The 12,146-nt window shown below is 37.8% G+C and overlaps 1 protein-coding gene and 1 pseudogene across 1 annotated transcript; both read right to left on the reverse strand.

Moving 5' to 3' along the window:
* Positions 1 to 65: 65 nt before the first annotated feature.
* LOC107936043 (ubiquitin-activating enzyme E1 1) lies at positions 66 to 5,384 on the reverse strand. Its single transcript, XM_016868685.2, has 7 exons — positions 5,133 to 5,384; positions 4,532 to 4,908; positions 3,824 to 4,041; positions 2,699 to 3,493; positions 1,528 to 2,396; positions 1,001 to 1,433; positions 66 to 903 (listed from the first exon to the last, which is right to left on the reverse strand). Exons 2-7 carry the CDS (start codon positions 4,674 to 4,676, stop codon positions 307 to 309), a joined length of 3,057 nt encoding a protein of 1,018 aa, XP_016724174.1. The 5' UTR covers positions 4,677 to 4,908; positions 5,133 to 5,384; the 3' UTR covers positions 66 to 306.
* A 407-nt stretch (positions 5,385 to 5,791) lies between these two features.
* On the reverse strand, positions 5,792 to 11,230 carry LOC107936003 (ubiquitin-activating enzyme E1 1-like; annotated as a pseudogene).
* Positions 11,231 to 12,146: the final 916 nt, after the last annotated feature.

Below are 12,146 nucleotides of genomic sequence, written 5' to 3' on the forward strand. Positions count from 1 at the left end.
AATTTCGTAGGTCAAATCATTCATTTGGTAATTTGCAGCGATAAACGATGAAAACAAACAGCTAATTTGTTAAAGAATTAGTAATTCCTCTTCTAGATGAGGCTGAAATATATAAGTTAATGGTTCAGGCAAAACAAGTTCATTAAGCCAAACATATACAAAGCGATTTATGGTAGGTACTATTCTTTCTTATTAATACACAAATGGTGAATGTGGAGCAATAAAGGGAGTATCGGAAACCCAAGGTAGTTTTTAAGTTGAATCGGCTATCCATTTTGTGTGGAGTTTTAGCCTAAAATCAGAAACCTAGGCGAAGTAGATAGATATCTGTGGAATGTCAATATCATTGTCCTCATCATCCTCACAAGCCACAACAACATCCAGGTGCGTTCTATTTGGGCCCAATTCAGCCTTAGCCACTTCAAGGGCTAGATCTACCATCTTCTTGTCCATTCGTTCTCTGTGCCGAAGAAACATGCTATTATACAACAAGCAACTTCCATAAGATATACTGTAGGCATTCAACCCCTTATCTTTCAGCCACTGGATGAGTTCTCTCAAACTTGGGTTGCCTTTCAGGATCCATCGGTCCCAAACAGTCCAGCTCATGTCACCGTGTTTGATGGTTTTGGGTGGAACCGGTTCTGCCATAGAGAACAGAGGCAGCGCAAGGTTTGCGAAAGTGTTACGGTAGTCTTCCAGTTTGTGTCCTCCATCCAGAGCTTTGTAAAGTTCCAGGCAGACGAGACCAGTGGCCATAGCTGTGGAAGTGGCAATTGCAGGGATAATTCTTCCAGCAATGAACTTGGCTTTCAGCTTGTCCACCTCTGGAATGCTGTAGTTCCTGGCCCTCATATTTGCAAGCCCAGCTATCAGATCCATATGGTAGTTTGTATCATCATCCTGCAAAATTTGAGAGAAAATATTAATATACAAGCATTCATTGGCTTCAAAAACTAAAAATTGTATACATGGTAAATATACAAGTGATAAGGCGAACCTTCTCAAACTGAATAGGTTTCATCTTGAACCCTAGTGGCAAATTTTTCGTGCAAAGCTCTAACTTGAAGATGAGTTCATCGATAACTGCTGCATCATCTATAGATGCAACAGAGAGTGTAGTAGCCTTCTCATCCGTTACAATTTTTACATCTTTCTTCGGCTCAAAGTCTGGGACTATTAGTTTCTCAATAGCCTCAGCCAACATCTTCGGATGCTCAATCCAATCAGGAATAGGAATGCCAAATGTTTCAGCCCTCAGGATAGAAGCAGCCATAACAAATTGCAGATGACTTGGATCAGCTACTGAGAACTGAAATGGCTGAGGGAATCTTTTTGGGGCAGACCAGAACGGAGCCCCAGTACTGGTTGCAGCATCTTCAGGAAACGTATAAATCAGCTGCTTTACACGATTCACAAAGTAGTCTTCAAATCTAGATGCAAAAGAAGGATAATGTCAAAAAGAGACACAACAAAAGCACCATCTTCAATTATGAATATAGTATTAATTTAATGTCAAAGAAGTACCTTAGACGAGCCCAAGCAATGCAGTCTTGGAATGTTTCACACTTCTCTTTCTCAAGGCATTCAAGAACCTGTTCCAAATTATCTCTAGCTTGAGCATCACCAGCATTCCTTTGTGCAGTTTTGTACTCAACTGGGTTAGACAGATATGCATTTACTTCAGCAGGAGTTTTCTCAAGAAGACCCTCAAACTCAGATCGAGCCCATGTCAAACAATGGTCAATATTGTGAGGGAACGAATGCACAGTGCACATAGGAGCCTGTTTCTCAGGTGGGTCTCTTGAAGCACCATAGTTTTCAGTTAGGTGAGGAATGACCATCTGAGTGTTGCATTTAGCACCTAGGGTTCCTGACTCAAGAAGTGGTTTCTGGAAATATAAGCACCTCTGATCAATATAAAGCCTAGCATTAACATTATCCAATGCATTAATAATCACGGTTAAATTCTCCCAGAAGGTGTCATCGAACACATTTTCAGTTTCAGGACCCACGCGGTTTTGCAAAGCTTCAATGTTTAAACGAGAATTTATTGATGCAGCAGCAGAAGCAGCAACTGTGGATTTGGCCTGCCCAATATTCCAGTCCCGGAAGAGAAACTGCCTGCTCAGGTTGCTCTTCTCAATTACATCATCATCAGTGATGGTTAGCTTTCCTTGGTCACCACATGAAACTCCCATCAGAGCAATATTTTTTAAGAACTCACAACCTAGTGCACCAGATCCCACGATGAACACTTTTGCATCCTCCAGTTTCTTTTGGAGCTTGGACCCAAACACTGAAATTTGAGCATCATAACGGGTATTTAATGGTTTTAAATCACTAGGGTCCAGAGGCTCTGTAGGAAGTGACTCCACTGAGTCAAAATAAAAGAACTGTATAACCAAATGATAGAGGATTAGTATAATGAAGAAATAATCAGGTTGCATAAGTTTCAATAAATTTTACAGTCAATGTCATAAACTCTTAATTTCAAGTCTCAGAGATGGTGATGAAGAGGATGGGGAGGTAATAGATGTTTGAGCCACAATCCAAGGCATTTCATCCCATTAATATTCCAAAATCACAGTATGATTAAAATTTTAAATCCAAAAATCCATGCATTAGGGTAAGTGAGAGTAAATTCAATTTATACAGTCCAACACAAGGCAATTTGCAAAAGATAAATGATACTGACCTGAAAGAGGGGATGAAACTTTCCAGAGCATGCTTTGACAACCTCTTGTCCTACAACTCCACCAAACATGGCAGCCATGGGATTCAGTACAGCTCTGGCACCAAAGGAAAAGTTTCGCAAAAGTTTTGGGTTGATATCTTCCACCTTTCCATCTGCCACTCTCTCATTAATGTTACCAGCAATAGAAATAAGCTTATTGGCATCTTCTTCTGAACCAGCAACTGGAAAACGTCCTAAATCAGAGACAAACTTATCCAGTGCTTGGAATGCTATGTGTAATAGAGGTGGACGGTCAAACTTTGAGAAATCACTCAGCAGAAATTCACCAGGGTCTTTGAGAGCCTCTCTTAATGGTTTGAAATTTAACACCTTGGGCTGTTTCACTTGCGTAACAATACCTCCTTTAATATACGTACCAAATTTGGTAGTATCCTCTTCAAGAGTAAATGAATACGGCCTTGCACTCTTAATCTTCCTTGGTTTTCCATCATTTAGTTCCGTCATTCCATGAACTTCGGAGAAGACAACGAGATCCCCATCTTGAAACTCAAGCCTTTCATCATCAACACATGATACAAATGCTGGGTTGTCATTGCTTATAGATGCAATTATACCCGTATGAGGATCCTCTCCGTCAACATCAACTACAGTGAACTCAGGTCCAAAATCACAAAATATAGAACCGAAAAGACCTCTAACTTCAGCCTTGATGAAAGAGATAGGAGGATTATAATTATGACAATAATCATCAAACTCAATAGCTTTCTCAAAACTGATATCAGTAAATACAACAGCCTGCACAACGAAAGATGAAGACAAGGTTATGGGATGGAATGGCAGAGAATGTACAGATCCTCAAAATACTCGTGCAACACAGAGCAAGATTTTAGCTCAAATTGCAGATTATTTTCCAGGTAAATACACTCTCAGGAAATCTCCATCATATCACATCTTCCTAACTGTATCAGATATAAATAGTGGAATTTGAGGTGATGATAATTGAAATTCAGCATGATTTCTCAAGGTTTGTTACAAAACAAATGGAGCAAGTTCCAAATTCAGTTAACCATTAAAAAGAAAACAAGGTAAGCAATTATAGACAGGATAGATCCAAAGACTAAGTACCTGGAAGTTGGAAAGTTGTTCCTTGGTTAATTTTGTTGTTAAGGTGGAAATGATCACAGCATTGTTAAGTTCCTGCAACTTCTGAACAGAGGCAAGAGCCCTGTTTTTACCAACATCAGTCTCAGAAAACACAAAATTGCTGGACAAATCCCACAATTCCACCGCCCCTTCATCATGCAAAGTCACTGATTTGAAACCAGCGAGAATGAGATTCTTTGCTGCACAAGCAAAAGAAATAAGAGTCTCAGTGAGATACCAATCTATAATCATCATCATATATACATCCCAAAATATAACCAAAAGAAATCACAACCCAGGGATTGAGAATGGGCAATTCTATATGGATCACAGATTAATTAGTTCTGGCATAATTTTTAGCTCGTAATTTTCAACATTAGCACATGAATTTCCATCAGCTTTCCATCAACCCATTAGAAACTCAGCTACCGATGTTTACAAAAGCAAATCCAGAAACAAAAACCGATCCATCAAAGCAAAACAAGACATTCCTAAATATCATCAACTTTTAATCTCGTGATTTCTGAAACAATCCATTAGATCATGCAACTAGTACAAATTGGAATACCGGATCTATCACAACACATAAGGAACGGAAAATTATCATCGCTTATAGATAAGATACAAATAAATTTTCTTTCACCAAAATTAAGAAAGGATAGAAAGAACTCAAAATTCGAGAACTCATACCAATCTCAGCTCCAAGACCTTGCATCCCGGAAATAAGAATATTCGATGCGAAAAGCCGCCTCATAGTCTCACGGCCATAGACGGCCAGCTGCCGACTATGGAGATCTTCATCGATTTCAGTGTAATTCGCACCGCCAAGAGCCATGATCGACGGTGAAGATTCAACTACTCTACTGTTACTCTGGTCGATATTACTTCCAATTATTGCACTAATATTACCGTTATTAACCGCGACGGCGACGATGCAGCTATCAAGGTGGTGCTTGTTAAAGGATGATGAAACCGCGGGTATCGGTGGTAGCAGTGGTTTCGGGGGTCAGCTTCTATAACTACTACTCTATTATCAACAGTAGCTCTCTAGAATATAGAGTGGAAAACTGCCGAAAATGCCACAAAAACACCATGGAAATTACGATGAGTGCCACGATGTAATATAAGAATATAAAAGTAGTAAACAGCTATGGCGGACGAGAGGAAGAAGTTTATGATAGAAATAACAAACAGAAATTATGAAATCCAACCTAAAACCTAACTTGAACATGGTTTGAAGGTGTAAAATATAATGGTCGAAAGAAGAAATGAGATTGATAAGATGATTTACCCAGGAAGAAAAGGAGAGAACCAGCTGGAAATGAGTTGAGACTCGAGACAGAAAGATGATTTTATCCTCTGCTGAAAGATCACTGTTGCCATTTGAAATTTTAGTTAAGAATATAGAATATAGAATATAGAATATATGATCGAATGGCTAATGGCGAATAGCGATGGGCGACCAAGGTTGACCTCACGTATAAGAATCCAAATTTTCTTCTTCCTTTCATGTCTCTTTTACTTTTTTTTTTTAATGTTATGAATGAAAATCCAAAAGTTTTTTTCTTGAGATATAAGCAATCTTTTACTCGTGAATAGATATTAATCTATAGTACTACTGACACAAGTTTTCAAATTGACTTGATCTAAAGTTACTCAATTAAAGCTTTAAAAAAAATAATAACAAAAAATTTAAATAAAAAATTTCAAATAATATACTAATTTATATAAAAAAATTTTGAATAATTGAAAGAGAATTTCTTAACTTACCAAATGTAATAGGTGTTATTTTTTTATTTTATATTCTTAAAACTTCTGGGAGAAGGAATTCTGATTTCGTAAGTAAAATTATAACTGGATGGTGTAAAAGGAATAAAAAAGTAAGTAAATTGACCATTGAAAGTTTCAATTTATATAAACTATATTTGTAAGTTAAAAAAGAAGAAGAAATTCAACCATAAATGTACCTTCGAAATTAAATATTTCAAACATTTTTTTTATCATGTTTTCAAATCCCAACCGGAATGAATACTTAAGAAATTTAGAACTGACCAGATGCTAACATTACTGTACATATTTACAAGAGAAGCATGCACGGCCAAGAAATGACGTAAGAAAATAATTATTATCATATTCTACAACTACACTAATCTAATGCTATATGAAATGTGCAAGGCCTTTGGCAGAATTTAATCCATTTGTATGTTCATCTGCTATTAACACCAGATCATCAGAATAAAACTTGAAGCAGCCTTAAACCTCGGTGATTAGAAGAAAACATCTGTCAGCGGTAGTAGGTGGATATCGGAGGAATGTCCATATCGTTGCCTTCATTATCATCACATGCCACTGACACATCCAAGTGGGATCTATATGGAGGCAATTCTGCCTTGGCAAATTCCCGAACCACTTCCACCACCTTCTTATCCAATCGTTCCCGGTGCCTTGGGAACAAGCTGTTGAAGAGCAGGCAATTTCCAGAGGATATGCTGTAAGCATTTAAACCATTGCCTTTGAGCCATTTGATGACTTGTTTCAGTGTGGGGTTATCTCTCAAGACCCACCTGTCCCATACAGTCCACTTCATGTCACGGTGTTTCAGGACCTTGGGTGGGACTGGCTCAGCCATAGAGAACAAAGGCAGTGCTAAATTTGCGAATGTATTTCGATAATCCTCCACTTTATGTGCTCCATCTAGAACCTTGTATAACTCGAGGCAGACAGGGCCTGTAGCCATAGCCGTGGCAGTGGCAATTGCTGGTATGATTCTTCCAGCAATTAACTTCGCTTTTAACTTATCCACCTCAGGAATGCTATAGTTCCTTGCCCTTATATTGGCAAGCCCAGCAATAAGATCCACATGAAAGTTTGTATCATCATCCTGCAATTCATGGAATCACAGGTTGATTAAAGATGCTCAATTGACACCAAATGAAAAATTATTTGTAACCAGAATTTAAAAGATAAACCTCAAACCTAGTTTCCTACTAACTAGTCGTAAACCAAAATTTTTCCACCAATTATCATAATAGCTACAAAAAATTTCTAGAAATAAGAAAAATAATCCAGAATAGCACAACTAGCTATCCCAACAGAGTAGATATGAGCAAACCTTTTTCAAATTGAATTGGCTTCATCCTGAATTCAGATGACAGATTGTTCCGGCAAAGCTCTAACTTCAAGAGTAACTGATTAATAACAGCTACATTATCTACAGAGCCAGCAGAACGTGTAGCCTTCTCATCAGTCACAATTTTCACATCTTCCTTTGGCTGAAATCGGGGACTATTACTTTCTCAACTGCCTCAGCCAACATCTTAGGGTTCTTCACCAAGTCAGGGACAGGAATATCAAATGCTGCAGCTCTAAGTATGGATGCTGCCATAATAAATTGGAGATGGCTAGGATCAACTGCGGAAAACTGAAGTGGATGTGGGAATCGCTTTGGAGCAGACCAGAAGGGAGCCCCGGTACTGGTTGCAGCATCCTCAGGAAATGTAAATTTTAACTGCTTAATCCGGTTAACAAAATAGTCTTCAAATCTGAGAGCACAAGAAGCATTATTTCATTATAAGAAGTTTGTATTAGAAGCAAATGCAAATGAAGCATTTTTCCTCGATCACATAAAGCACTACCTTAGGCGAGCCCAGGTCACACAATCCTGGAATGTCTCACATTTTCCCTGATCAAGACACTTGAGGATGCGCTCTAAGTTATCCTTAGCCTGAGCATCAGCAGCATTTCTCATTGAAGTGGCATATTCAACCGGGTTGGATAGACAGGCATTCACTTCAGCAGGAGTTTTCTCAAGCAAGCCCTCAAACTCAGATCGAGCCCATGTCAAGCAGTGGTCAATATTATGTGGAAATGAGTGCACTGTGCACATGGGTGCTTGTTTTTCAGGTGGATCTCTTGAGGCTCCATAGTTCTCAGTCAGATAAGGAATCACCATCTGAGTGTTGCATTTAGCACCAAGAGTTCCTGATTCAAGAAGTGGTTTCTGGAAATACAAGCACCTCTGATCAACATACAGCCTAGCATCAACATTATCTAATGCATTGATGGCCACTGTTAAGTTTTCCCAGAAGGCATCATTAAACACACTCTCAATTTCAGGACCCACGCAATTTTGCAAAGCTTCAATTTTAAGCTGAGAATTTATGGATGCAGCAGCAGAAGCAGCAATAGTTGATTTAGCCTGCCCAATGTTCCAATCATGGAACAAAAATTGCCTGCTGAGGTTGCTTTTCTCGATTACATCATCATCAGTGATTGTTAGCTTGCCCTGGCTCCCACATGAAACACCCATCAATGCTAGATTTTTTAGGAACTCACAGCCTAGAGCACCAGATCCAACTATAAAAACTTTTGCATCCTCCAGCTTCTTCTGAAGTTTAGAGCCAAACACCGATATTTGTGCATCATAACGACTATTCAATGGTTTAAAATCATTGGGGTCCAAAGGTTCAACAGGAAGTGACTCCACCGAGTCAAAATAGAAGAACTGGTAAAAACACAGTGAAGGTTAAACTTCCACTAAAAGTAGAGTTGAAAAGCAGATAGCAATATATATAAGCAGTGAAACTGTCGCAAACTAAATAAGTTCAAGAAAATTGCTATAGATTAGGTTCTTGAAAGTGATTGAGCTGAAAAGGTTCCAATTCACCTTCTACTTAACAAAGCCTCTAATTCTAATAAAACCAAAATTTAACTGTCTAACAAATAAACATTAGAGGTGCTTAAAACTTCAAAACAGGTTCATCAATTTGCATTAATTAGACATAAAGCCCAAATAGCATATGCAAGAATGTATAAATTATGTGCGCATAGGCATCCATACATGCATGTGCAAATAGGCAGCCAGATATACATGTGCCTCATGACAATCAGACAATACATATGAGATAGACAGAGAAGGAGAAAGAAAGAGAGAGAGTGTTCCAGCCAACCTGAAAAAGAGGATGAAATTTTCCAGAACATGCTTTAACAACCTCTTGTCCCACAATTCCCCCAAACATGGCAGCCATGGGATTAAGTACTGCTCTGGCACCAAAGGCAAAGCACCTCAGAAGTTTTGGGTTAATATCTTGCACTTTTCCCTCTCCAAGCACTCATTGATGTTAGCAGCAATAGATCCTTTTCTGACCCAGCAACAGGTAAGCAGTCAAATTCAGATATAAACTTATCCAATGCTTGAAATGCTAGGTGCAGGAGAGGTAAGTGGTCGAACTTTGAGAAATCACTCAGAAGAAAATCACCAGGATCTTTAAGAGCTTCTCTCAATGGGTTGAACTTTAACACCTTCGGCTGTTTCACCTGTGAGACAATGCCACCTTTCACATATGTACCAAAATTTGTTGTGTCCTCCTCAAGAGTAAATGAGTATGGCTTTGCACTTCTAATTTTCTGGGACTTTCTGTCATTGAGCTTTGTCATTCCTTGAACCTCAGAGAACACAACAAAATCCCCATCCTGAAACTCAAGTCTTTCATCATCAATGCATGAAACTAGGGCAGGGTTGTCATTACTGATGGATGCAATTATGCCTGTGTGTGGTACCTCTCCGTCGACATCAACAACAGTAAGCTCGGGACCAAAGTCACAAAAGATAGAACCAAAATGGCCTCTTACTTCAGTCTTGACAAACGAAATGGGGGGCTTATGATTATGGCATTAGTCATTGAATTCAAGGGCTTTTTCAAGTCTTATATCAGTGAATACAACGGCCTGCTAACATAACCCAACACCAGATTTCAATGCTAACAAGAAAAATCACGTAAGGCTAAACTTGATACTAAGACATGTCAAAGAACAAGATTCATCAGCAAGCAACTTAACATGAGGGAAATACCTGGAAATCAGAAAGATGTTCTTTTGTCAACTTTGTTGTTAAGGTCGAAATTGGGACAGCATTATTTAACTCCTGCAACTTCTGAACAGAAGCAAGTTCCCTATTCTTACCAACATCATTCTCAGAGAAAGCAAAATTATTTGACAAATCCCACAACTCCACTATTCCTTCATCATGCAAGGTGACAGACTTGACACCAGCAAGAATGAGATTCTTAGCTGCAGAAAGCAAAAAATAACATTGAAGCGAGCAAAATTTGGCAACCATAGACTTAACACTGTAGGTATTAAATCAAATAAAACAAAGGGTTTTTACTTTTATATTTTTCTCCTGCAGTCTTGCTCATAATTAGATTAGCACATGGCAAGCTTATAAACCTGCTTATGCAGCTATTGAACTCCAAAGTTAAATGTATAAAGATTATAATCTGTAATGATTATGCTAAATACACAGATGTTGAGGGTTCCGTCCTAAGTTCTCAGAATGCTATTAACAACAGCATTTCAACTAATGGTGGACCAATAACGCTATAAATGACTTTAAACAACAATAACACAGTGCGCAATGCTGCACTAATGCAATTAATACCTCAAAGTCACAGATATAGTTATCATGCAGAACAAGAAACTCGTTAAAGACAGCCATAAGAAAAAAATCAGCACCCGAAAGCAATTGATATTTGAAAAGAACAAGAAAGTGATTCATTTTCAAGAACACAAAGCAAATTCAAGAAAGTAGGAAATCAATACCAATTTCAGCACCGAGTCCCTGCATCCCGGAGATGAGGATATTGGAGGCGAAAAGACGCCGCATAGTCTCACGGCCACAAACAGCAAGCTGCAGGCTGTATAGATCCTCATCTATATCATTATGTTTCGCGTAGCCGAGAGTCATGATCGATGGCTCGACCACGCTACTGCTACTACTATTGTTCCCTACGGTTACGGTGTTGTTATTAACCGTCAAACAGGTGGAAGCAGTGGCACAAATACGATGCTTCTTGATCTCCGATGTGACACAAACGTCTTTTATATTGTTGTTTTCACTCTCTCCTACAACCGCTCCTTCACCCGCTCTCTTTCTTGGAAGCATATAGCGCAGTAAACTGCCAAGAAACACAATAAAAAAATTACCGCCAATGCCACAAATGTATACACAGTTTCTAATATCATTCATCGCCCAAACATTTTCATTTCAACCAAAGAAATAATGAGCGAATCCTAAACATGACTATTCTTTTTATTCTTAATCAAGCAATTAAACGACTGAAAATTGGAAAAAAAAAACGTACCTATTAGGATCTGATAAAAGAAGAGAAGAAAATTTGCGGGAAAATAGGAGAGAGAATTAAATGATGGAAATTGTTGTTCAATGAGTTTATTATGGTTCAATGGGGAGTTAATACAAGGAGAATGAGGGGAAGGCCATTTATGGACTTGCAAAAAGTTCTTCTTTTGAGGGTTTTGGGTCTGTGCAATGCACGCAACCATTTTCATTTTTTGTCTCTGTTTTGGGTTTTGAGAGAGACTAGGGGAGGATAAATTTTAACTCAGGTGGAATTTCGTGGGCCGTACAAGGCAATTAAACGGTCAATGAATGGATCATGTTCATGTAAAAGGAGATTTTAGGTTAAATTTTTCTATCAGTCCCTGTATTTTGCAAAGTTATGTATTTGGTCTCTATACTTTTTCAATTTTTTAAATTACAGTCCTCACCAAACATATTGTCATATATACAATGTTGTGTTAGCTTACTATTACTCAGTGAAAATCTAATTAATAGATTAACAACTATTATTTGTATCAATATTGAATTTCAAAATTCCAAAAAATATTGGATGATCTAATTGGAAAATATTTATCAAATCTACAATTGTACGCATGGTACGCTTAAAGCCTTTCCGGGCAAGATTGGTAGTTTTTTTATATGGATTCTTGTTTGATGGCAAGATTGATAGTTTTTTATATGGATTCTTGTTTGATAGCAGTGGTGGCAGGGGTCCCGATTCCCCTAAAATAGAATTATTTTTATTTAATTCATTTATAAGTTATAAAATTTTAAATTAGTAATGATAAAATTATGCTTTGGCCTCTCAAAATGATAAATATTTGATTTAATCTTTTAATATTATAAATATATAAAGTATTAAAATAGTGAAATTGTATTTTTACTATAATAAAAATATATAATTTAATTTCAGCCCTCTTTTGGTTCCGCCACTGTTTGATAGCTTCACAAGTGGAATATGTCAAAATTGAACATGAGCTATCTTAGGCGAGGCCTTTGAGTTTAGTGAGGTATCAATAGTGAGAAGTTAGTCCTAGACATGGCGAGGCTTCTATGGGCAAGGTTGAGAGATGCATTCATGCATATAACAAACATAATGATGGCAAATCAGATTATTAAATTTATTTATGAGTCAGGTTATCTATTCAAATTTAAAAGCATTAGATA

The sequence above is a fragment of the Gossypium hirsutum genome, chromosome D13, assembly GCF_007990345.1.
Source record: "Gossypium hirsutum isolate 1008001.06 chromosome D13, Gossypium_hirsutum_v2.1, whole genome shotgun sequence".
In the NCBI taxonomy this organism is placed as follows: domain Eukaryota; kingdom Viridiplantae; phylum Streptophyta; class Magnoliopsida; order Malvales; family Malvaceae; genus Gossypium; species Gossypium hirsutum.